Here is a 22,285-nt window from a genome sequence, read left to right on the forward strand (position 1 = left end):
CCCCCCCACTCCGGGGATCCACACCGAGCACCCCACTTTCCGCAGTCTTCCCAATGTGGTCCCCCACGTCTGGGTCCCTCAAGTTCACTTTCTGAGACTTGTGTCTCCCCGCCATCCCAGGTGCCTCCAGCAGTCCTGGAAAAATGTTTATTTGTGTAACAAAGCGCCGGCATGGGAGCGGGGGCTGGGGAAGCAAGGCACGGTCCCCCCTCCTTCTGGGGGGTCACTTCTTCTTCTTCTTAGTCATCTTGAGCCTCCCCTCAATCAGCTGCTGGGCCTGCCTTTTGATCTCGGCCCGCGAGGGCACGTAGCTGTGGTCCACGTCGGCGAACTGGAAAGTTTCTAGGAAGGAGGGAGAGGAGCGGGAAAATGACTGCAGACCCGCGGCTCCGACCGCGGTCCCGAGATCCCGGGTTTGTCCGCCCGCGTTCACGCACCGCAGGGCCCGCGGGTGTTAGCGGTCTTCTTTTCCGTGTTCCTGATGCTCTGGCTTTTGGGTCTTACAGACCCGGGGGGAGACTGCGACCCGGACTAGCCAAGTCTTGGAGGCCGGTTGCGCGCTCTGGGCGTGTCTTCCACGCAAACCAACCCATGCAGAGCCCTGCCCCCCTTTATCAAACTCACACCGACTCACCCAGGGCCGGGGACCAACCAGACAGACTGCGCACAGCCCCCAGGCCCCGAGCCGAGCCCACTGGAATTATTTCAAGGAGCTGATCTTAAACTGTTTACCCTGCCTTTCTTGCAGAAACCCCAGTAAGGGCCTGGGGCTCCCCTCGCCCCTCTCTGCCTCCTGACAGGGCTGGTGCTTCTCTGTCAGGAAATGTAACAAACTCTCCTTTCAAGGGCAACAGCCTCTCCAGGTGCTCAGTAAGTCACCTCCATCAATTAAACTCCTGCGTACAACTGACACACCCTTTCCAGACCGGACCCTCCTCAGAGCTGCCCTGGTCAGATGGCGCGAGTGGCAAGTGCCATGCCCAGTCTCTGTCCCTACACAGCTCAGACCAGCCGCCCACCGCACAGCCACTCTCACGCAGGGCAGCCTGACGCCCCAGCGCTGAGACAGTACCTATCATATCTTCCTCCAGGTCCTCAAAGCTTATCCTGGTGTTCTGCTTCTCCTTCAGAGTTGAAGACTCCAGGGCGCGCCTCACCTTTGCGTTGACCTGCAGGACGGGGGGGGGGGGGGGGGGGGGGGGGCGGGGGGGGTGACGACACAGTCTGCCGGCTCCGAGGGGACGTGGGACAAGTAGGCGCCCCCCACCCCTGGCCCAGGGCTACCTCCTCAGTCCTGAACAACATCTTCACTCGGTCAGCCAGGTGCAGCAACTTCCTCTCGCAGAACGCCAGCTTGCTTTGCACGTCTAAGCTGTCGGAGGGCACCGCTTCCGTCCGCAGACCAGGAGGAGGGGCTGGTCTCCCAGGAACGCTGTGTGGGGGCAGGGGCTCCGCCCCATTCCCCACAGCCGGCACCTGGGCCCCGGGCAGGGGGATGCCCATCAGCCGGAGGTACATGCTGTCGATGCCCGTCTGGATGGTCAGCAGCAGCTTCTGGCTCTTGGTCATGTTAGCGTGGGCCAGCTGGAGCCTGTCCTCCTCCTCTCTCAGCCTGTCCTTCATCTTCTCCTGGGTGGACTTAAAGCTGTTGAGGACGATGGGGAGGAAGGTGGCACAGTCCTGAGGGTGAGCACCCCATGTTAGGTGCTGTGCTAAATTCAGGGGCTCAAGAGCTCGGATGTGGGCGCATGAGTCCCCGGCCCGTCTGCAGAGCACTGGCAGCCCCACCTGCTGGGTGGCTCCCGGAGCAGGGCAGGGCCCCTGGGTACCTGACGGAGCTGGGTGTCTGGTGGAATTTGAGCAGTGTCTCCTCTGTTTCCAGCTTCTTCATCAAGGCCTCCAGCTGACTCCGCCTGTTCTCACAGTCCTGCATCTGCAGCTCCAGGTTGTCCTCCGTGTTCCTCTGAGCCAGGAACTGGCCGGTGATGTCCTGGCCGGGCCAAGGGGAGAGAAGCAGGAGGTGTGGCCAGGCGAGCAGGGGCCCCACAGGACTAATTCGCTGGGTCCTTCCCAGTGGTCAGTAATGATGTCGACCGCAGCCAGGCACTGAGGGCTTGTGAGGGGCCAACCATCAGTGAAGCCCTCACAAGGAGCAGAGGGCAGCTGATCCCAAGGCTCGCACAGGAGACCACCGCTAAGAGACTGATGGCTTTGAGCTGCTTGTCCAAGACTGGACAGGCTTATGTCAGGGCCCTGGACAGGAGCTCAAGGCTTACTACTAATAAACCCAGATCAGATTAAAATTAAAGGGGGGGACAGGTGGAGAGGCGGCTGCTCATTATGATGCTGTCCAGTTTGGGAAGGGGAAACGGCTGAACATGCAGGCCATGCTCTTGGTGTTTGGACCTCAGATTCTGTGGTTCTGTGCGTCCCCTGGAATGTGGCTGGGATGTGTTAGCCATGTCCCAGGTGTGCCCTCTACTCTGAGCTGTGGGGGCCACAGTGTTGTGTGTCTGTTCACTCAAAAGGTGCCTGCACAGCCTGGCGCAGGGACTTGGGTGGGGCAGGGACCGCACCCGCCCTTCCCCCGTGCCCCGGGGGCTCCAGAGAGCAGTACCCAGAGGCGGGAGCACCGCACAGTGGTCTTGACTTTCTCAACCAAAGCGGTCAGGTACGTCTGGTATTCGATGTCTGTCTGGGAATTCTCTTTTTTCCTCACTGGGCAGAGCAGAGGGGAAGGACGGCCAGCATGCAGGAATGGTGTGGGAGCTCTTCGCAAGACCTCAGATGCCTCCGTACGTGCCCAGTCATCAGGGAAGGCCACCCAAGAGTTGGGTCTCCTCAGGGTCACCGCACCTTATCCTTCCTCCTCCTCTGACCCGGCCCTTCATGGATGCTCCAGGGCAGCCCCATCCGGAGGACCAGAAGCAGACCTCCATGGGGCTCGGGCCAGGGGACTGGACTCATTTCTTCTGAGGAATCACTGGGTGATTGGGCCCTGGGGTGCCGGTGTGTTTCACAGCGCACAAGCCGGGGGGCTCAGCCAAACGTGGCTGCGAGCCTGAAACCGGCTCTCGGCCTCTGCGGGTATAGCCAGGGAAAGGCAGGGGCGTGTCTGTGTCCCTCACCCCGGCTGCAGCTGGTCACACCTGGCCTCATGGTGACCTGACCCAGTGGACCTCCCGGGACCCCGGTCATGGCACTGAGGGAGCTGAGCATTACCTTTCAGCATCTCTGTACTCATCAAATTAGAGAAATCCAAGTCCCTCCAGCCCTGATGGGAGGACAGGGAGGTGAGCAGTGTCCTCTGCTGAGGGGCCACCCCACTTTCCTCGTGCTGCAGTGGTGGTCATGGAGGGGACCCACCCGGCGGTGCTGCTCCCTGGTGTCCTTGGTAAGGACCTTGTCAATCAGCTTCTTCTGCTGGTTGAGCTGCTTCTCCCGTGCCCGGTGTTCCTCGATGAAGGTCGCCTCCCCTTGCCTCATGTTCATCTGGGGACACAGGGAGGCAGGTGGGGTCTGTCTCAGCACGGCGTGCCATGGCCCTGAATCCGGCAGTCACTCTCAGTCCCCATCTTCCTAGATTTGGGAACAGCGTTCGGGGCTGTGGGCCTCACCATTCTTCCCACAACATGGTGCCTGCTGCTTCCTCCACCCGTCTTGGTTTCCGCCATCCTCTCTCCCACCTGGCTTCTGAGCAGCCGTGCCTTCCCTTGAATTACATTCCTAGCTGGAGCCACCCAGCTGCAGCCACAGCTCAGGGAGCCACTCCCATGTGGTAAGGGATTTCTCTCTCCAGCCCAGGCTCTCAGCTGCCTCCTGGCGGGCTCCATTTACAGCTCACTAAAGTGGGGTCCACATGTCTAGAAACAAACTCATCATCTTCCCCAAACCTGGTCCCTTCTAGCGTGTCCTGCTTCGGTGGCTAACCACTGTCCATCCACGTCTGCTGTGGCATCCTGGATGCCACTCTCTTCCTCACCACTCACATCTAACTTGGTGCCAAACCTCATCGGGTAACTTCTTGAAGGTTTCTTGTCTCCCTCCACGTTCGGCCACCCCACTCCACCACTGGTCTGGCCTGAGCGACCAGCCTCTCGGCCCTGGTCCCCTCCAGCCTCTGCAGCCAGAGAGCACCTGTTTGAAAATACACATCTGACCCGGTTTCCTGTCACTTCCCAGGGCTCCAGGTCAGCTGCGGGCCGACACCTGAGCCCAGGCTCGCTCGCTTCTCTGCAGCTTCTGGGCTCCCACTCCTCATGAATCCTTTGGGCCCTGTTCTGCACCCGGACCTCTGTTGTCCTTCCGCCTCCAGGGCCCCTCTCAATACCAGCTCCCTGAGCAGGTCAGCGCCCCACAGCACCCTCTCTCTCTGCAGCGCTGGCCTGAGGCTATGTGACATGGATGGCTGGATGAACACTGCCTCTCCACCGTGCCTCGCAGGGGTCTTGAGGCGACCTTGGCACAGACTGGGTGAGTGGGTGGCCCTGCCCAACTCAGGCCCGTTCTCTCCCTCTTCTACCCCATGGCTTCCTGCCTAGTGGGGCTCCCTCTGTCCACGGCCACAGTGTGAGCAGAGCAGGCTGGCACAGGGGTGGCGCTGGCCTCCTCCAGGCGGCATGGGCATGGCAGTGTCCTGATGGGCTCTAGAGTCCTGCAGGGAGCCCAGCCGGGACCTGAGCTCACCTTGACCTCATCTGTAATCATCATGGCGTCTCGGGACATGACTGTCACATCTGACAGTTCCAAGCAGTAGTCAGCCATGAGCTTCTGCAGCTTGTCCAGCTCTGTGGGGTATCCTGCCAGCTCCTGCACCCAAGGAGCAGGGAAGGTGGGCATAGGGTCAGGCACATGCCACCTGTTCCATGTCCACTCCCTGCCCCGCCCCCTCCTCACTTCTCTTGTGGCCTCTAATCCCACCCCTCACCCCATACTGAGGGCGCAGAACAGTGGACTGTGGCCCCGGCCCCCCGCCAGATGCAGAGCAGGTGAAAGGAAGTGTTTTGGGGAGGGCACAGCATCTTCCTGGTAGACCCTCCCACTGCCCGAGCCCAGATAGCGCAGAGACACTTCTGATGAGGTTGCGATGGGGTGTCCCACTGTGGAGAGGTGACTCTGAAACCCAGCAGGGCTGCTGCTGGGGAGCAGCTGCTGTCGGAAGTGAAGCAGAGGGGCTCAGAATGGGTTTGGGGTCAGAGGCTCAGGGCTCAAGGCCAAGGCCACCCTGACCAGCTGGCTGTGGGACCTTGGGAGAGCCACTTAACCTCTGTGAGTGTCCCCATCTGTAAAAAGGTGATAATGGCTCTTTCAGAAGGGTGCTGTCAAGGTCGGCTGAGGAGGTAAGTGAGGTACTTAGAATCGGGCCAGGGTCATAAATGTCCAAGATATCTCGGCTTTTAGTATTTTGTCGTTAATAACTATAGTGTAGAATCTTCGCTGTGTTGTGTATTTTTTTGGTCTTGTTTTAATGCAGGTGATCACTGGTGTTATTAGTAATTTTTAAATGCATATGTTCTGAGAAGATAGGAAGGTGCCCTAGGGGGCCGGGTGGACAACACAATGTGCCCAGGTAGGCACCCTGGGGTGCAGTCGAGTGGGAAGCCGTGTGAGGAGGAGTGGGCCCAGGAAGGAAAGGGGAGCAAGGCCTTCAGGTGAGTCTCTAGGACAGGGGACCGAGGCAAGAGGCACAGGCTGGAGCACGAAGCTGTGTGCTGCCTGGCTCTGGGGGCCACAGTCAGGGTCGGGGTGCTGTGACCCCAGCCGGGAAAAGCTGCAGTGCTGACCCACCCACCACATCTTGCTCCCAAACCACACCTCTCTCACCATCCCGGCCCCACTGCCCTCCTGCCCTCCAGAGCTCCGCCTACTCCAGCCTCAGGATGAGCAAGTCTCGGGCGCTTCCCTCACTGTCCCTTCTTCTCTCAGCACCTTGGCACCCACCCTCCAGCCCTCCTACCATCTACACCTGTGGCAGGCGCCTGTGCTCTGCTGTGTGGGCGCTAAGGGGGGCCTCCTGTGAAGGAGTTTTGCCTCAGTGGTCTCATGGCCCCCAGGGGCCTCCGCTTGGTCTCCGCCACAGGGAGCAGGGCAGCTGGGACAGAAGATAGGTGGGCAGGTGGGCAGAAGACGAGGTGACAGGCTTGTTCTGAGGAAACTTGCCTGTATGATGCGGGGACTTTCTGAGGGTGCAGGGCTTATCTCTTGCCCTCAGCGGAAAAATGATGGGAAAATAAAAGCCACACTATACCATCAAGTACATGCAAGAAATCCAAACAATTCTCATTTGTCCCGTAAGATGCCTTCTTGGAGCAGGAAATGATATTCCTGAAGGAATGTTTTTTAGGTGCTAGTGCCCTCGGGTGGTAGGCCTGGAGGAGATTGGCAGGCCTTGGAGGCGGCCCTGGCCAGGAGGCGCCTGTCCCCACGGAGATCCCAGCCCTGCGCACAGGCTGGTGCCTGAGACCCCTGCCCCTGCCGGCCAATGGGCTCCCTGGGGCTGGGCTGAGGGTGAGAGGCTCACTTTCTTCAGATAATCCAGCAGGTCCACGTATAGCAGGTGGATGTTCTGACTCGTGGTGATCTTGATCATGGTTTTTTCAATGTTGTTCTCCAGCTGGCGGATAACCTGGGGATTGCCCAAGGGCACAATGAGAGCCAGGCTATCTGGAGCCTCAGAGGCCAGCCCAGGATGAGGCTGGGCTTTCTTCCAAGGGGATCTCATTCACCTAGCCCCGCCTTCCCCATTAGCCCTGCCCCACCCCGCCCTCGGATCCCCAACCCGCGGAGCCCCGCCCCTCACGAGCTCTGCCACCAGGCTCCCGTCGCCACCTGCTGCAAGCGCAGCTGCTCCTTCGTGGTGTCGGGCTGGTTCTGCAGGCTGGTCAGCTCTAGCTGCTTGCTTTCCAGCTGCTTCCCGCGCAGTCGCACCAGGTGGATCAGCACGTTGTGCACGTTCACGCGGTCGAAGACATGCTTGCGCAACTTCTCCCGCGTCCCCTGGGTCGGGGAAGGACACGGCTGGCATGTGAGTGCGCACGGGGGCCCCGGGCCCGCCTGCAGCCGGGCGGACGGGGAGGGACCCTGGGGTAGGAAACTCGCTGTGCCCTGCACCGGCTCCCCAGCGTCGTTTAGTGAAGGGTGCACTGGCTGGGCTGGACTGAGGGGCCCTCCTGACGTCTTACCTCCATGGTGCAGCGGCAGTGCGCCAACCTCGTGGGCATGTCCTTCCCGCAGGCCTTGGAGACGGTCAGCTGGTCATACTGTGGGGCGGCAGTGGCTGAGCTGGTGGAGGTCCTCTCTGCGCCTCCCTGCCCCCGGCCCCTCCAGGCATTCTCCCTGGGCCTCTTCTGCCCAGGGCTACCCAGTAGCAAGACCAGATGTGATGGGGTCCAGAGAGGAAGGCCCGGGTGTCCCCTACATGGCCAGAGAGCTAGAGGGGCCTCAATTGCATGGGGAAGCCCAGAAAAGGGAACCTAGTCAGGGAACCGGCCCTGCCCTCTGGGGTGGGTGGTGGGGAACCTGCCCGCTGGGCTCTCTGGAGTGACTGGAGCCAGCACAGGTCCCTGTGAACCTCTCTTCAGATGCTCCCTGGCTCCAGAAAGGGGAGAGGAACAGAGCTGCCCGCCCTCCACCTGTGTGTGTAGTTTCAGCATGTGCCCGCCCCACCCCCACCCCTAGGCAGCAGGGAGGGGGCAGGGCTGTTCACCTTCCTGGCCAAAGCCTCATCTTGGGCCCCACGACGGATGTTTCTGCGCAGGAGAGCCAGTGTCTCCTGGTTCTTGACTGTCTTCTCCTTCACTGCCTGGACCTGCACCGCCCGGCATTGCTCTGTGGCCCGGGGGATGGATGGGATGGCCACGGTGTAGGCCAAGGGCCTGGCAGATTCCAGGGGATGGGGGCGGGGAAGCTGGCAGCAAGGGGCATTGCCTCCACCTCCATGCTCCTAACTCCTTCCCAGCTGTCCCTGCCAGTGTCACTGCTTAGCAGTGCTCATCTGGATGGGGGGCAGTGCACAGCTGTGCTGGGCAGTGGTGGGGAGGCAGAAGCCAGGGATGGGAAAGTCCTGTGATCCCTTCCAGACCTGCTGGCCACAAAGGGGGTAGGTCCCTTCCTGTCCCTTCCGGCTTGGGGCCCATAATGCTCACGGATCTCCTTGAAGCCCCTCCCAGCTTGTCCCCCACCCCTGTCCCCTTCTTGGCAGGCCCCTTTGAGCCCTTCTCCCAGTTCAGTTTGGGGGGCTGGGCAGTAAGGCAACCACTAGCCGGTTTGCCCTGGACTGTCCTTACGTTAATTGAAATGGAAAGTCCTGCCTGTGGGAGCCCCTGAGCCCAGTGCGGGGGTGGCGGCGGTCACCCAGCAGGGCTCACCCTGGAGCCGAGTGATTGTCTTCAGCTCCTGGATCTGCTCATCCATGTCTTCCTCGCTCTGCATCTTCATGGTGGCTCTGCTCTGCTCTGCTCTGCCGGCCCACCCTGTTCAGCAGGACGGCAGTTCAGATTGCCCTGGAATCCTGGCCATTGTGATGTGTTCCCAAGGTTTCCAATGCCCAGGGAACCCTGGAATTCCTGGCCAGCCTCCTCTCCACCGTCTGCACCAGCCAGTGTGGGGTGTCCCCTGGACACTTGAGTCTTGTGGCTGCCCTCTGCTCAGGAGCGCTGTCTGGGCTGGGCACCCTTCTTCCACAGGGAGGTGATTTGCAGTGGTTTGGCAGTGCACCCCACACCGGCCCCCCCATCCCCTCCATTGAGCCTCCTACAACTCCCGACCTCACTGCCTTCCTTACAGGATCTCCATCCCCCCACGCCAAGTTCAAACTGCATGCTCTAGGTGGCCTGGCTCATGAGACCCCCAGCCTCGGCCCTCACTGCCCAGCCTTCCCTCCCCTCGCCTGCTGCCCGGAGCCACGCTGCTCTACCTCCATGTCCCTGGGGAATTCCTGGGTCTAACTTTAGCTGTTTCTCCAGGAGGGGTCAGTCCCCTATCTCTGCACCCCCAGGCCAAGCTTCCCTTAGAGCGCTGTGCCCCAAGCACCGGGCAGCCTGGGATTCCAGGGGCGCACACCAGATGGGTGACTTTCCCAGTCATACTGCATGAAGTCGCTGGGACGCCATACAAAAGTACCACAGACGGGCGGCTTCAACACCGTTTCCCCGAAAATAAGACCGAGCCAGACAATCAGCTCTAATACGTCTTTTGGAGCAAAAATTAATATAAGACGCAGTCTTATTTACTATAAGACCCGGTCTTATATAATATAAATATAATACTGGGTCTTATATTAATTTTTGCTCCAAAAGACGCATTAGAGCTGACTGTCCAGCTAGATCTTATTTTCGGGGAAACAGGGCAGCAGACATTTATCGTCCCACATCCTGGAGTCTGGAAGTCCAAGGTCCAGGGCAGGGCTGACTCCTCCCATGGCCTCTTCCCTGGGCTTGCAGACAGCCGTCTTCTCCCTGTGTCCTCACGTGGTCTTGTCTCTGCACCAATCTGTGTCATCTCCTCTTATCAGCACACCAGTCAGGTTGGATCAGGGCCCACCCTCATTTGAACTGAATCACCTCTCCAGAGGCCCTATCTCCAGATGCAGGCATACTCTGAGATCCTGGCGTTAGGGCTGTGATATGTGACTTTTGGGGGACACATTTCAACCATAACAATGGCCTCCACCCATATCCTCTCACTGTGCCCGCCTTCTTCTATGTCCTCTCATACAGATCCTTTACCTTTACGATCACGCTCAGTTTTTAAAAAGTGAGTCCAGTCTGCTCTAAAACTCCAAGTTCGCCTTCTGGCCTCCCTCCGAGCCCAGGCCTTACCTCCAGGGAGTTGGAAGGACCTGACATGTACTCCCCCTTCTCCCAGGGCCTGAAGCAGAGCCTGCTTGCTGCTCCCCAATGTTGATTCTCCCTTCTTGCTCAGATGTATAATAGAACCACTGAATTGTAGTGGGGCACATGGCTGCTCAGAGCAAGACTGCCTTCCTCAGTGCCTTTGCACAAATGTACCACACGACTCGGTTCTGGCCAGTGGAGTCTAAGCCGAATGGTGAGTGAACTGCCCTCCTTTTTCCTTCCTTTGACTGGGAGGGATGAAGACATGATGGCTGGAGCTGGCACAGCCACCTGGGGCCACAACAGGGAACAGACTAAAAGCAACCTGGGTCCTTGACTCCGTCAGCCCCAGGCTACCCACTTGACTTTGACACGAAGGAGAATTTAGCTTGCTTCCACCACCGTTACCCTGGGCTTCCTGTCTTTCTGTCTTCCCACCAACAGACCCCTGGTGCACAGTAGGTGTCAGTAGATATTCCTTTGAATGACTGGCAAGGCCAAGAGGCAGAGGGGCTGAGCTGGGCACAAGCACATGGCCCTGATGTGTGTCTTCAGTGTGACTGGGAAGCCAACTGCCAAGGATGATGCACTTGCCCAGTCTTATATCATCCCTGCCTCTTTTTGTGTGGGGGTGGGCGACGTGGGTGGTCTTTGCCCACTCATGAGCTTTCCTTCCGTGAGGACAGGGCTCCAGTAAGCTAGCTTGGGCCTCCCTCTGCCCCTGGAGAGAAGTGACTTCATCTGATAGGTGTGTTTGGGATGATAGGCCGGTGGGCATAGTCACGTCCTGTCCCTCACATCTCCAGAGCCAGGCGCTGGGCTGCACACCTTGTACTCTCCTCCATGTCAAGTGGTACAGAAGCAGACCCCCATGTGGCGAGGCCTTGTGGTTCTACAGGGCCAGCACGAATGCCTAATTTTGGGCTTCAGTGTTAGGAACGGCCTGGCATGGCCTCTAGTATCAGCCATGTGGCACTAAGGTGACATTTGTTGCTCAGCTTCCTCCTGCTTTGGATGCTTCCCAATCACTGTAGAACTCAGGTGGGAAAAAGAAAAAGGCATTTATTAGTCCCACAACCCCAGCAGCATGTGTCACCTGACTGTGGGGGATGCAGGGCCAGAAAGGGAGTGTGAGAGCCCCAGAAGTCCTCCTCCCCACCACGTGCCCCAGAGCTGTGCTGTGTCCACCACGTTTCTCAGTGCCCTACAGGAGACCAGTCCAGCAATGGCCCTTGGGTCTGACCTGGGCAGGGCCCAGCCGACTGTGTGGACTTGGCAGGTCTGGCCATACCTGTGAGCAGTGGACATGGCTGGGGTACCTTAGGGTGTGGGCAGGGCCTATATAAGGGGGGAGGGCCAGCCTGGGTTGTGGAGGCACTGAGGGCTGTGTTCTAGAATTCTCCAGCTCCAGGTCTTTTGCGTCTTGGCTGGAACTTTCCTAGCGGCGCTGATCTGTAAGAGGCAAACGGAGACAGCTTGATCCACACCCTAAAGCTGTCCCTGCATGGTCCTTGCACCCATTTTATCGAGGCCTCAGGCAGTGGAGGCTAGGCCTGAGATTCACCAGCTCGGTGTCTGATGCCTGGCCTCTCAATCTGGGTGGCCGCTCTTCTTGGGGTGCCACGCTCCTCACTCTTCACTCCCCCATCCCAGGGCCACCCAATGCCTGCTGGGTCTTCCTTCTGCACCAGGGTTCTAAGAGGTCCATCTGCTGTACACACTCCCATTCCAGATGCACATGCCAAGGGCTCAGGCCAGAGGGGAGAGGCCCTGTCCAGCCCACACCTCGGGCCACGGGCTTTCCTGCCTGAAACTTTGGACATTGGAAACTAAGTTTCTGCCTCCCAGCGCTCCTGGGCCTCTCACCTGTGCCTGTGTCTGTGGGGAGCTGCCCTGTCTCCAGGAAGAGCCAGAGGTTACTGCATTTCTGGGACTCCACTCGGGTCACCCAGTAGCTGGCCACTGAGCCTGCAACTGGGGAGCAGAGGCAGGGGCTGGTGGGCCCAGGACTCTGTACTTCTCGGGAAAGGGAACCTTAGCACCGATTCTCCTGGGCAGATGGTGGTCAAGGGCTCTTACCGAGAACTGGGGCCCCATCCCAGGATGCAGGGATGCCTGGAACGCAGCCCCCCCCCCCCCCCCACTCCTAGTGGGAACCCATCCCTGCTGAAGAGCCAGCGCCACCTCTGGCAACTGGAGTACATTTCAGGGGCCCTGGGAGGGACCCTGGAGTACCCACCCACGGCCACCAGCACGTTCCACTGAAAGGGGTACTTAAACTTCCTCTGAATGAACATCTGCAGGCCCAAGGTCGCACCGGTACCTGCCAAAAGACACGGTCCCCATCAGCCAGCCTGGCCACAGAGCTGGGGACTGCCTGGGCGCAGCCTGAGTGCCCACAGCACCTGCCAGACTCCCAGCACCTGCAGGCAGCTGAGCTGGCGCCACCTGCGTGGGAATCAGGGTGACACAGGAAGGGGAGGTCTCTACACCAGAGGACACGTGGACCCAGCCTACCTGTGACAAAGGTGAAAAGGCCCTTCACGAAGGCTTCCGACTGGCATGCAGCATACTCCCCCAGCCCCTGGGAGGGGAGAGGGGGTTGAAGGCTCAGTTCCTCTCCCTCTTCCTCCTTCGTTCCTTCTGTCCTTCCTTTGGGCACACTCGGGTCGGGCGGGGACCACTCATCGTGAGGCCCTGGGACGTTGGACACATCCCACTGCCCCCATGCCCACCCAGGAAGCCCCACCTCATAGCAAGAGGGTTCGGACTCTCTGCCCCTCTTCCCTGACGAGGACGCCCCCACCGAGCCCCCCGCCCCGCTCAGGTCAGCTTCTGAGGTCCTGGGCCTGCCTCCCAGGCCGGCCTTCTCACCGGGTGCTTGGCAGCCACGGCGTCGTCCACCCGCGACAGGCCCAGGTTGACCATGGCTAGCTGGCAGGGCTGTCGGGCGGCTCTGCGCAGGACCGGGAGGAGGGGCCTGGCGGGAGGGCTTTCGCAGAGTCTGACGGAACCGGGAGGAGGGCGAGGGGACGTATGCAGGCGAAGGGGGCGGAGCCTGTTGCGTCCTTCCCAACCTGGGCTGTGAAGTTGGGCGGTGGGCGCAAGGGAAGGGGGCGGAGCCTGGCGGGAGGGTCTGCAGAGATCGGTGGAGTGGGCCGTGAGCGGAGCCGGGCGGAGGGAGCAGAGCGAAGCTAAGGGGGCGTGTCCTGACGGAGGGGGCGGAGGCTGAGGCGCCTTCCCTACCCCGCTCTGTGACCTAGGGAAGGAGGTGTCAGGGCCAGGCAGGCGTCCGTCCTCGGTCACCCCACGTCATTTCCACGCTCGCAGAGGCGTAATGATATTGATAGTATTATTTGTTGTGGTGGGGCTTTGTTTAAGGGATTAAATCTCTTGGAAACGACCACGGGGTAGCGAACTATGGAATGATTATTTAGCAAATTAATTCCAAAAACACTGTAAGCCCATACTTGATGCCAGTTTAGTGCTGGGAGCTGGGGGTCCCATGGAGGAGTCAGAGCCCCTGCCCTCGTAGAGCAGACAGATAAACAGACCCAGGAGAGAGATCAGGAAAACAAAATGGGGAGAGGGATAGAGAGGGGCCAGGCCATGCGCACTGCGCGACCCCTCCAGCAGGCCCTGAGAGGGAGAGACCTCAGGCAGAAGTCTTTCAAATGTGAACTGCTGAGTAGAACTGAGCGAGGCTTATTTGCAGAATGTTCCGGAGACCCATGTGGCTGGAGCCAAGGGCAAGGGGACAGGGGTGGGCCCTGAGATCAGGTCGACACCTGCTGTACCTTGAAACCTGGTGCTCACCCTGTGCCAAAGCTGGACGCACTGCCCTGCAGTGGGTTTGCAGCTCCAGCAGAGGTTGTGGGGGGAGGGACCACCCAGCAGTTGAGACCCTTACTGTGTCCTTACATCCAGGCTGCGCTCAAGGCTGTGGTGGGGTGGGGGCTGAGCTGGGCTGCATTTCCGTTTCCCACAGGGACCCCCCCAGCCCCTCCATCCACAGCTGGGTGGGTCTGTGGCAGGAGAATTGAGTGTTCTGTCCCTTGGTCCTTGGTGACTCCTGGAAGAGGACTGAAGTTTCGCTCTTGCCCTGTAGTCCTGCGTTCAGAGGTCCAGCGTCTGTCCTGCCCCATCCCCGCCCCCACCCTTTCCCTGGTGCTCTGGACTTGTGGCTGGGGCTTACACAGGCCACCTGCCCTCAACCCAAGAGGCAACATTGTAGGGAGATTGTATATGCATACGTAGCTTATATGTACACGAGGTCTGACAATGAAGTTTGCGAACTTGTTGCAATGATGTTGCTAACCTTTTTTGATATCAGAGGGATTATTCATTATGAATTTGTACATTATGAACTTGGTTAATTTGGACAAAGTTAACCAAGTTTACTATTTGGAAGTCCTGAAAAAGCTGCATGAAAAAGTTAGACAAAAACAACCTGAACTTTGCACCAACAATTCATGGCTCTTACATCACGACAATGCACCAGCTCACACGGCACTGTCTGTGAGGGAGTTTTTAGCCAGTGAACCAATAATTGTATTGGAACACCCTGCCTACTCAACTGATCTGGCCCCCAATGACTTCTTTCTTTACCTGAAGATAAAGGAAATATTGAAAGGAAGACATTTTTATGATATTCAGGACATCAAGGATCATATAATGACAGCTCTGATGGCCAGTCCAGAAAAAGAGTTCCAAAGTTGCTTTGAAGGGTGGACTAGGCACTGGTGTCGGTACATAGCTTCCCAAGGGGAGTACTTCGAAGGTGACAGTAGTGATATTCAGCAATGACGTATGTAGTACTTTATCTAGAATGAGTTCATGAACTTAATTGCCAAAATTACATATTTTAAGAGATGTTATCTATTCATTATTTTTTGAAGTTGAATTGAATTATGGTAGCAATGTGTAGTATGACGTTTGTTCAAAAAATGGTGTTAATCAAATGAATGCTAGCATCACCGTGCGACAGGCATGACAGTCAAAGAAAATGGCTGAAGCATGGTTGTCGTTCAAGGAGCGCAAGGCCATTTTGAAGTGGTATTTGAAATTTGAGGACGTTGTGGAAGTACAATGATGGAGGCGTGAGTATGCAACAGAACCTCCAACACGCCTAATGATTGCATGCATTTGTGATAAGTCTGAGACGCATGGTGCTGTGTGACATGCACAAGGGAAGATCCGGGGGGCCTCACAGAGCAACACGTCCTGCTGCTTCTGTTGTGGTGTTGGAACATTTTGCACACTTGCCACAGAAGTCTACCAAACAATGTGCACGTGAAACAGGAGTTAGCGGAACAAGCATATGACACATTCTTAAAACAGCAAAAGGGGAAGTTTTCATCCCAAGATTATTACATGCAATGAATGAAGATGACCCTGATCGAAGGGTGCAGTATTGTGAGCGGTTTCAAAACATGGTACGAGAGGATGAGGGGTCTGTGGGGAAAATGGTTTGGTCTGCTGAAGCACAGTTTAAATGGAACAGAACAGTGCACCAACATAATTGTGTGTATTGGGCTCCAGAAAATCCACACGTTCATGTGAAGAAAGAAATCAATGTACCAGGCCACAACATCTGGTAGACTGTCATTAAGGTCACTAATTGAACCATTCTTTTTTGAAGGTGCCATTACTGGTCAAGTGTGCCTAGACATGCTACGCACGTCCATTTTACCTGCAATTCGTACACTTTCTGGGAATGATCGATTTTACTTCCAACAAGATGGCGCCCCACTGCACTTCCACGGAGACGCGAGAGCTTACCTCAATGAGAATTTTCCAGGACAATGGATAGAACGAAGAGGTGTGGTTGAGTTTCCCCCACGTTGTCCTGACTTAAGACCCCTTGACTTCTACCTATGGGGGCCCTTAAAGGATATGGTGGGAAACCAGCTACATTGGTGGTACTTCGGGAAGAAATTGAAATGGCACATGCAGTGATACAAGTGGACACTTTGGTCAGCGTTGCTCAAGCAGTTCGCTGTCAGCAGAAGTGTCTGGATGCTGATGGGAACCACTTTGAGCACCTGTTGTCATTGCAGAAGTCAAACGTGACTTGTATTCATCTTCTGTTATAAGTATATATTATTACAATTTTAATACAGAGTTTTTCCTTTCTTAAAATGTGTATACATTTTTTGGGCACCTTCTGTATATAGGGGCCATCTTGGGAGGAGAGTTGCTTTTTGCACGTGGGTGGCTCCCGGAGGCGTGTGTTCTCACACTGCTGTAATGGTTTTGCTTTTTTTTCTTTTCCTGAATAAATCCTCTTTTGGTGGGCTACCTGGAAAATTACTTGTCCAGTCAACATTCTGGGGTAAGTCCCTAAGTGGGATGGTCAATGAGTGCTGAACTTTATAAGACTCTGCCAAGCCATCCTCCCAGTGTGCTTCCATCTTTCCCTACCTACCCAGCAGCGAGAGTATTTATTTTCAGACTTGTTGCCATTCTGATAGGTGTGTAGTCCTGTCTCAGATGGTCTTGGTTTGCATGCCCCCAGGATGAATGACGTGGGCATCTTTTCATGTTTCTTTTCCATCCGAATATCTTCTTTGGTGAAATATCTTTTTAAATCTTTTCCTTTTTTTTTTTTGTTTAATTGGGTGGTTTGTTTTTCTATCATCAAGTCTTGAGACTTCTTTGTAGATTCTGGATCTAAGTCCTTTATCAGATGTGTGTTTTGTAAATATTTTCATGGGAAGGCTTTGCTGCATTCTCTCCGGTGACTCTGGAACCTGGTTGAGAGCTGGCGCCTCCTGAAAGCCAGTGGAGGCAGCCAGCAGAAGCCTCGGCTCCACCCCTCCTTCACGCTGGGACATGAGGGTCTTTCTCTAACCCGGTACCCCCCTCTGCTCCGGAGCGCTGGTAGTACCGGTCCTCCTCGGGGAGCCCTGCCCTGACCAGAGGCGTCTGGGTGGTGTGCCTCATGTCACACACATGCTACTCCTTGTACAGTGTCCTGGGTGCTCTGTTTGCGTGGACTGGAGACATTGCCTGCAGAGTCTTTGCCAGCTCCCCGGTAACACTCCTGCCCACATGCTTATGCAACCGGTGATAAGGTGGTTTTGAGACCATAATCCTCCCTAAGCTGAGGCTCAGCCCCACCCACCGGATGACCCAGCTGGTGGATGACCCAGCTGGTGTGAGGGTATTGGGGGGCTGGATTGGGGCACCCAGGCCTTTGATGTCACCTCTCTCACAGCTGCCCTACACAAGGTCCAGAGGCCTGGCCAGTGGTGACTCCTCTCCTGTGTGAAGAAGGGAGGGCGTGAGGACTCTGGGCAACCCAGACCCTGAGTGGGGACCCGCTGGCCAGAGCAGACCTGAGCCTGGCTGCTTCCCAATAGCACCCTGAGGTCCCCGGGCCCCCAGCCCCAGCCCCAGAGGTGGACAGAGGTGCGTAGGGGCCAGGTCCCAGCAGGCCATGGCAATCTCTGCTTGGGCCCCCAGGACTGCCTGGCAGGTTTGGAGGACAAATCCTCAGCTCAGGGGAGCCAGGTGAGAGCCTGGCTCTCTGGAGCCCCTGAGTAAATGACCCCTGGAGCCGGCATGGACACAGAAGTGATTGTGCCAAACAATGGACAAAGGAGGACTGGAGTTTCTGGAGCCCAAGTGCCTTCGGCTCCCCCACCTGCTCGTCTGCCAAGCCCAGCGGCTGGGCTGGGCTATAAAGCCGGGTCCACTGGGGTGTGGACTCAGTGCCAGGGAATGAGCACAGCTGTGGGGATGAAGTCTGTCGTGCTGGCCCAGGTCCTGCTGCTACTCTGGGTGTCCACAGCCTGGGCTGAGGTCCTGGTGCAGCCAGATTTTGATGCCAAGAAGGTACCAGAGGCCTCCATGCTCTGCTGTGGGTGGGGCTGGGAGCTGAGCCCCTGCTGGAGACAATGGCGACTGCCCCCCCACCCCACGCCTGCTGTCCTCGGGGCTGCGAGCCCTTAGACTTGCTCTCCATGTAAGCCTGAAAACACATTGTGTGGGGGTGATTACTGACCCATTCCACACTGGGTACTGAGGCTCACAGGTGATGTGACCTGCTCCAGGTGAGTGAGAACAGGGTTCTTTTCCATCCAAGAGGTAGACACTCTGGAGACCTGGCTTCAGACAGGTCCTGGTTCTGGGCTGTCAGCCTTGTGCCCCTGGGTCCCCTGGCCTGCCACCCACGGAGCCACCTTGCAGTTCTCAGGCCGCTGGTTCGTGGTCTCCATGGTGTCCGACTGCAAGGTCTTTCTGGGCAAGAAGGACCACCTGCTGATGCCCACCATGGCTGTCACAGCCGCGGCACAGGGCAACCTCAGCGTCCACCAGCAGTTCCCTGGGTGAGCCCGGTGGCCATGGGACGCAGCTGGTGGGGCGGGGTGAGCCTGGGCAGCTGCAGAGTGAGCGGGCTGTGCACCCCCAGGGCTGACGGCTGTAACCAGGTGGATGCCGAGTACGTGAGGGTGGGCTCCCAGGGGCACTTCAGAGTTCCAGGTAAGTCCGGCCCCTCCTCCCGTCTTCAGGGGCGTCTGACATTGGACTGTCCTTATATCCGGGATCCCCGCCTCCATCGCCATCTCCTACCCCTCGCCCTTCCCTCCCCCTCCGCCTCTCGGAGCAGAGGCCGGCACGAGTGGGGGTGGGTGCCTGGGTCCTGTGCACTTCTCCGCAGCCCTGGGCTACCTGGACGTGCGCATCGTGGACACGGACTACAGCTCCTTCGCCGTGGTCTACATCTACAAGGAGCTGGAGGGGGCGCTCAGCACCATGGTGCAGCTCTACAGTGAGGCCCACCGTCCCAGGCCCCGCCCCCGCCCTCCCTCTCCCCTTGGTCCCGCCCCTTCAGGACCCGCCTCAAGCCGTCCTCCTCCTCTGCCCAGCCAGGTCACACGCTCCCAAGTCTGGGCCCCGCGAGGATCAGGTGGGGGTGGGGTAGGGGCAGCGCTTTGGATGGGTAGCGGTTGACTGGAGGCGCCTGCGAAGGACCGGACACTCAGGCCCCACTCTGGCCTTCTGAGGGTGGGGACCCACCTTCTGTTCAGGCAACAGGTCTCAGGCAGACCCTGAACCGGGGCTGAGATCCTATTGCGCTTCAATCTCCTAGGAGATAAGCAGAGTGGGCCAGGAGCGCCCCAAGGTGCAGAGGCTAGGGTGAAGGCCGGAGGGTGGTCTTGCGAGCTGCAGGAAAACATGCCTAAGTGGCGTGGAGTCCAGGGCACATGGCCAAGGAGAACAAGCCGGGCCACCCCAACCTCTTTGACACCCTTGTGTGAATTAGGAAAGGGTGCCCCTCTGGGCCACTTCCAGTTCCCACTGGTCCCTCAGCCAGGCAGGCACTTGGGGAAGGGGGTGGCAGACCTGCTGTCAGCCCTCAGGGAAGTGCAGCAAGGCCAGGAGACCCCGTCTCTCCTTCCCCTTCAGCTCTGTGAGCCTCAGGGTTCACAGGGTCCCCTGCTGTGCCCTAGGCCGGACCCAGGAAGTGAGCCCCCAGGCCATGAAGGCCTTTCAAGACTTCTACCCAACTGTGGGGCTCCCCCATGACATGATGGTCATGCTGCCCAAGTCAGGTACCCCAAGAAGCCCCACTCGCTAAGCCCTGCCCCCATCCCGCCTCCACCCGGGCCAGGCCCCACCCTGCCAAGCTGCACCTCCCGCCCCCCCTTTCCTGTTTCCCAAAGGGTGAAGGCAGGAGGTGGTCTTCTTTTCTGAGGGTGGGTTGGCAGCTCCTCCACCACTCCTGCCCATAGCCCCCTACTTCCCCCACCACAGCCAAGGGAAAGGTTTTGGGGAGCCAGGAGGGAAAGTCTTTTGTCCCCACCCTCTGGTGGTGGCTGTGGGGAGCCCTGGGGCATCCAGGGGTTGGGGGCTGCAGGAAGGGTTGGCCAATCCTGGCCAGCTCAGCTTCCCATGAACTGTCTTTATTCCCACAGATGCGTGCTCCTCAGGGGATAAGGAGGCACGCTGACACCTCTGGAGACGCACCTCGTCCCTTCCCAGGTGGGGGACGGGTTAAGCCCTCCGTCCCATTCAACAGGGCCAGAGTGGTTTGCCCCTGTGGCCTTCTCATGCCTCCAAAGATTCACCAACCCCCTGTTTCTCAGATTACACATCACCTCTTCCAGGAAGTCTCCCGATTCCCTAGGGCTGCCATAACAAATGAGCTGTTTAGCTTAAAAAACAGACATTTACTTTCTCACAGTTCTGGAGGCCGCAGGTCGAAAGTCAAAGTCTGGGCAGGGTTGGCTCCTTCTGGGGGCTCTAGAGGCAGATCCTTGCCTCTCCAGCTTCTGGTGGTGCCAGCCATCCTTGGTGTCCCTTGGCTTGTGGACGCATCACTCCCATCTCTGCCCCCATTGTCACATGGCTGTCTTCCCTCTGTGTGTCTGTGTCCAAATTTCCCTCTTATAAGGACACCAGTCATTGGATGTAGGCCCCCCTCATCCAGGGGGAGGTCCTCAACTAATCACCTCTGAAAGACCATATTTCCAAATAAGGTCCCACTCAGAGTTCTAGGTGGACTCGAGTGTTGGGGGACCCTGTCCAACCCAGTACTTTCTGTGTCCCCATACCCCCTGGCTCACCCCTGGCACACGGGGCCCTTCCTTTGGATGGCCTGGCTCCTCTTCCTCTCCCTGAGTGTCCCATGAGGTGGGAACCGCCACCTTCTGTCATTAGAGGGCTGGGTCCCCTGGAGCCCATGGGACATGGATGCAGGTGGGTTCTTGGGGACACCTTCCCCCAAAGTAGACACCAGGAAACCATAGGGCCCCTTCCCCAAGTTCATCGCAAAGAATTTGGGAACCTACATAAAACAATAAATAACAGAGAAGGCATGACTGTCACCAGAGACAGGAGGCCAGCCTGTGACCTCTCTTGGCATTTGCCTGGTGGGAACGTCCTCATTATGCTGCAGTTAGTGTTCCCTGCGTCCCTCCGCGTCCTTCTGCTCTCCTTGGCTGTCCTGGCTATCAGCGAAGTGGAGCTGAGGACATTTGGGCTGTTTTAACTTTTCATGGGTCTAAATGACACCCAGCATCCTGGCTCTGTCTTCCATCACACCTATGGCTGTTTCAGAAATGTTACTGGATGGGAGGAGAGGGGGGCAAGGAATGGAGCCAAATCCCCCTCTGGAAGGTTCCATCTGCAGAGAGTGTAAGCTTTGTCTTTATGCTCTGGGCCCCACCCTCTGATTATCTTAAAAAGAAAAAGCAGCTTTGGGGGTAATGTGCCTGGTGTGGACCACCTGTCAGGTGCTGTGGACTTGGCTGAGGTTTAGTGGTCATTTTGGGGCTTTCTTCCAACACCAGCCCCCTCACTGCCAGCCAGCGAGCGAGGCACTGGGAACCGTGGCTGGGTCCCCGGGGTCCTGGGGAAGGGGGGCAGCCTGGGACTTCTGGGAGCAGTGGTAGAGTGGTGGGTGTTTCCACATCTGCAGAAGTTTTGGTGGCAGAATTAGCTCACACGGGCCTCGCCGGTGATGCGAGGAGCAGCTGGGAGTGTGAGGGCTGCCCTGCTGTGTGTTCAGGGCAGCTGGGGGCATCTGAGGAGTGTTGGCTGAGTGAGTGGGTGGATGGAGTGACTATGCCTTTCCTGTCTGTGCAGGGCAAGAGGGGGTAGCAGGCCTCATCACCCCAAGTCGTCCAGATCCGGCCTTCCCTTTACCCCACACCTTGGGTCACCCCCTCCTGCCCATTCCCCATCCCCAGTGGGGTGTCTCCCTGGGCCTCCCCTTTCCACTCAATAAACAGATTCTGCAGTCTCAAGTCTCCTCACCTCTTTGGAGAGCCCCTCAGGGAGGGCACAGTGGGCCCCATCTCAACCCTGGGCTTCTGGGTAAACTGAGGCAAGGAGGTGGTGGTGAAGGGGACTCTGGCTTCTGGGCTCCTCCTGGCTGAGGGGCAGGAACCTCCAGCCAAGATTGGACCCTGTGGGGGGCTGCACCCCCAGGCAGCACCTAATAGCCACCGGCCCGGCCCCCATGGGTTCATAGCACCTGTGGGAAACTGAGGCACCCTGTGGAAACCAGCCTGCTGCGGGAGCTCTGCTGGCTGCAGGAGCTGGAGGCAGACCAGCACGGGGCTTTGGGGCTTTCCCTCCTACCTCTGGTGTGACCTGGACCCTGGGCCCACATGTAAACCTCTGAGGCCTGGAAATGGGTCACGGTTGGGGCCAGCGCTCCGAGCCCTCGCCCGCCGGCCTAGCCTGAGGGCCTCACAGTGGGTCTCTGGACACCCACAGTGAGCTTGTTGTTCTCTTCGCTTTGCAGATCAGGAAACTGAGGCACAGAGAACCAGCAACTGGTCCAGCAAAGGACCAGGCTGGAGTTCAGGGCCAGTGGTCAGGCTCCAGGACCTGGGCTCTATGCTGACCCTCGATGAGAGGTGGGGGGCAGCAGATCCCTCCCTGGGGGGCCACTGCCACCGTCACTCTCGTCCCTGACGCTGTACCCCATGATCTCC

The 22,285-nt window shown here is 58.0% G+C and overlaps 3 protein-coding genes across 7 annotated transcripts; 1 reads left to right on the forward strand and 2 right to left on the reverse strand.

The window, feature by feature from the left end:
• Positions 1-98: 98 nt before the first annotated feature.
• Positions 99-10,783, reverse strand: CCDC183 (coiled-coil domain containing 183). 4 transcript variants are annotated; one of them, XM_088793008.1, is made up of 14 exons: positions 10,662-10,783; positions 8,367-8,471; positions 7,706-7,827; positions 7,182-7,259; positions 6,829-6,996; positions 6,521-6,625; positions 4,687-4,809; positions 3,367-3,492; positions 3,223-3,274; positions 2,618-2,718; positions 1,830-1,990; positions 1,285-1,645; positions 1,073-1,169; positions 99-342 (listed from the first exon to the last, which is right to left on the reverse strand). In XM_088793008.1, the coding sequence occupies exons 2-14, from the start codon at positions 8,434-8,436 to the stop codon at positions 224-226; spliced, it is 1,683 nt and encodes a 560-aa protein (XP_088649134.1). In that variant the 5' UTR covers positions 8,437-8,471; positions 10,662-10,783; the 3' UTR covers positions 99-223. The 4 variants fall into 4 exon arrangements, with proteins under 4 accessions (XP_088649134.1, XP_019612386.3, XP_088649136.1 ...); XM_019756827.3 differs by lacking the exon at positions 10,662-10,783 and having other exon boundaries at positions 8,367-9,869; XM_088793010.1 differs by lacking the exon at positions 10,662-10,783 and having other exon boundaries at positions 7,182-7,356; positions 8,367-9,869.
• A 92-nt stretch (positions 10,784-10,875) lies between these two features.
• On the reverse strand, positions 10,876-13,040 carry TMEM141 (transmembrane protein 141). Of its 2 annotated transcripts, XM_088793011.1 has the most exons (5): positions 12,708-13,040; positions 12,351-12,417; positions 12,073-12,156; positions 11,700-11,807; positions 10,876-11,285 (listed from the first exon to the last, which is right to left on the reverse strand). In XM_088793011.1, exons 1-5 carry the CDS (start codon positions 12,759-12,761, stop codon positions 11,272-11,274), a joined length of 327 nt encoding a protein of 108 aa, XP_088649137.1. In that variant the 5' UTR covers positions 12,762-13,040; the 3' UTR covers positions 10,876-11,271. The 2 variants fall into 2 exon arrangements, with proteins under 2 accessions (XP_088649137.1, XP_088649138.1); XM_088793012.1 differs by lacking the exon at positions 12,073-12,156 and having other exon boundaries at positions 12,708-12,839.
• A 4,513-nt stretch (positions 13,041-17,553) lies between these two features.
• On the forward strand, positions 17,554-21,589 carry LCN15 (lipocalin 15). Its single transcript, XM_019756704.3, has 7 exons — positions 17,554-17,672; positions 18,027-18,166; positions 18,250-18,320; positions 18,499-18,609; positions 19,292-19,393; positions 19,757-19,823; positions 21,429-21,589. The coding sequence occupies exons 1-6, from the start codon at positions 17,559-17,561 to the stop codon at positions 19,789-19,791; spliced, it is 573 nt and encodes a 190-aa protein (XP_019612263.3). The 5' UTR covers positions 17,554-17,558; the 3' UTR covers positions 19,792-19,823; positions 21,429-21,589.
• The last annotated feature ends 696 nt before the right edge of the window (positions 21,590-22,285 follow it).

This window comes from Rhinolophus sinicus, chromosome 16, assembly GCF_057876585.1.
Source record: "Rhinolophus sinicus isolate RSI-liver-muscle chromosome 16, RSI-T2T, whole genome shotgun sequence".
Taxonomy (NCBI): domain Eukaryota; kingdom Metazoa; phylum Chordata; class Mammalia; order Chiroptera; family Rhinolophidae; genus Rhinolophus; species Rhinolophus sinicus.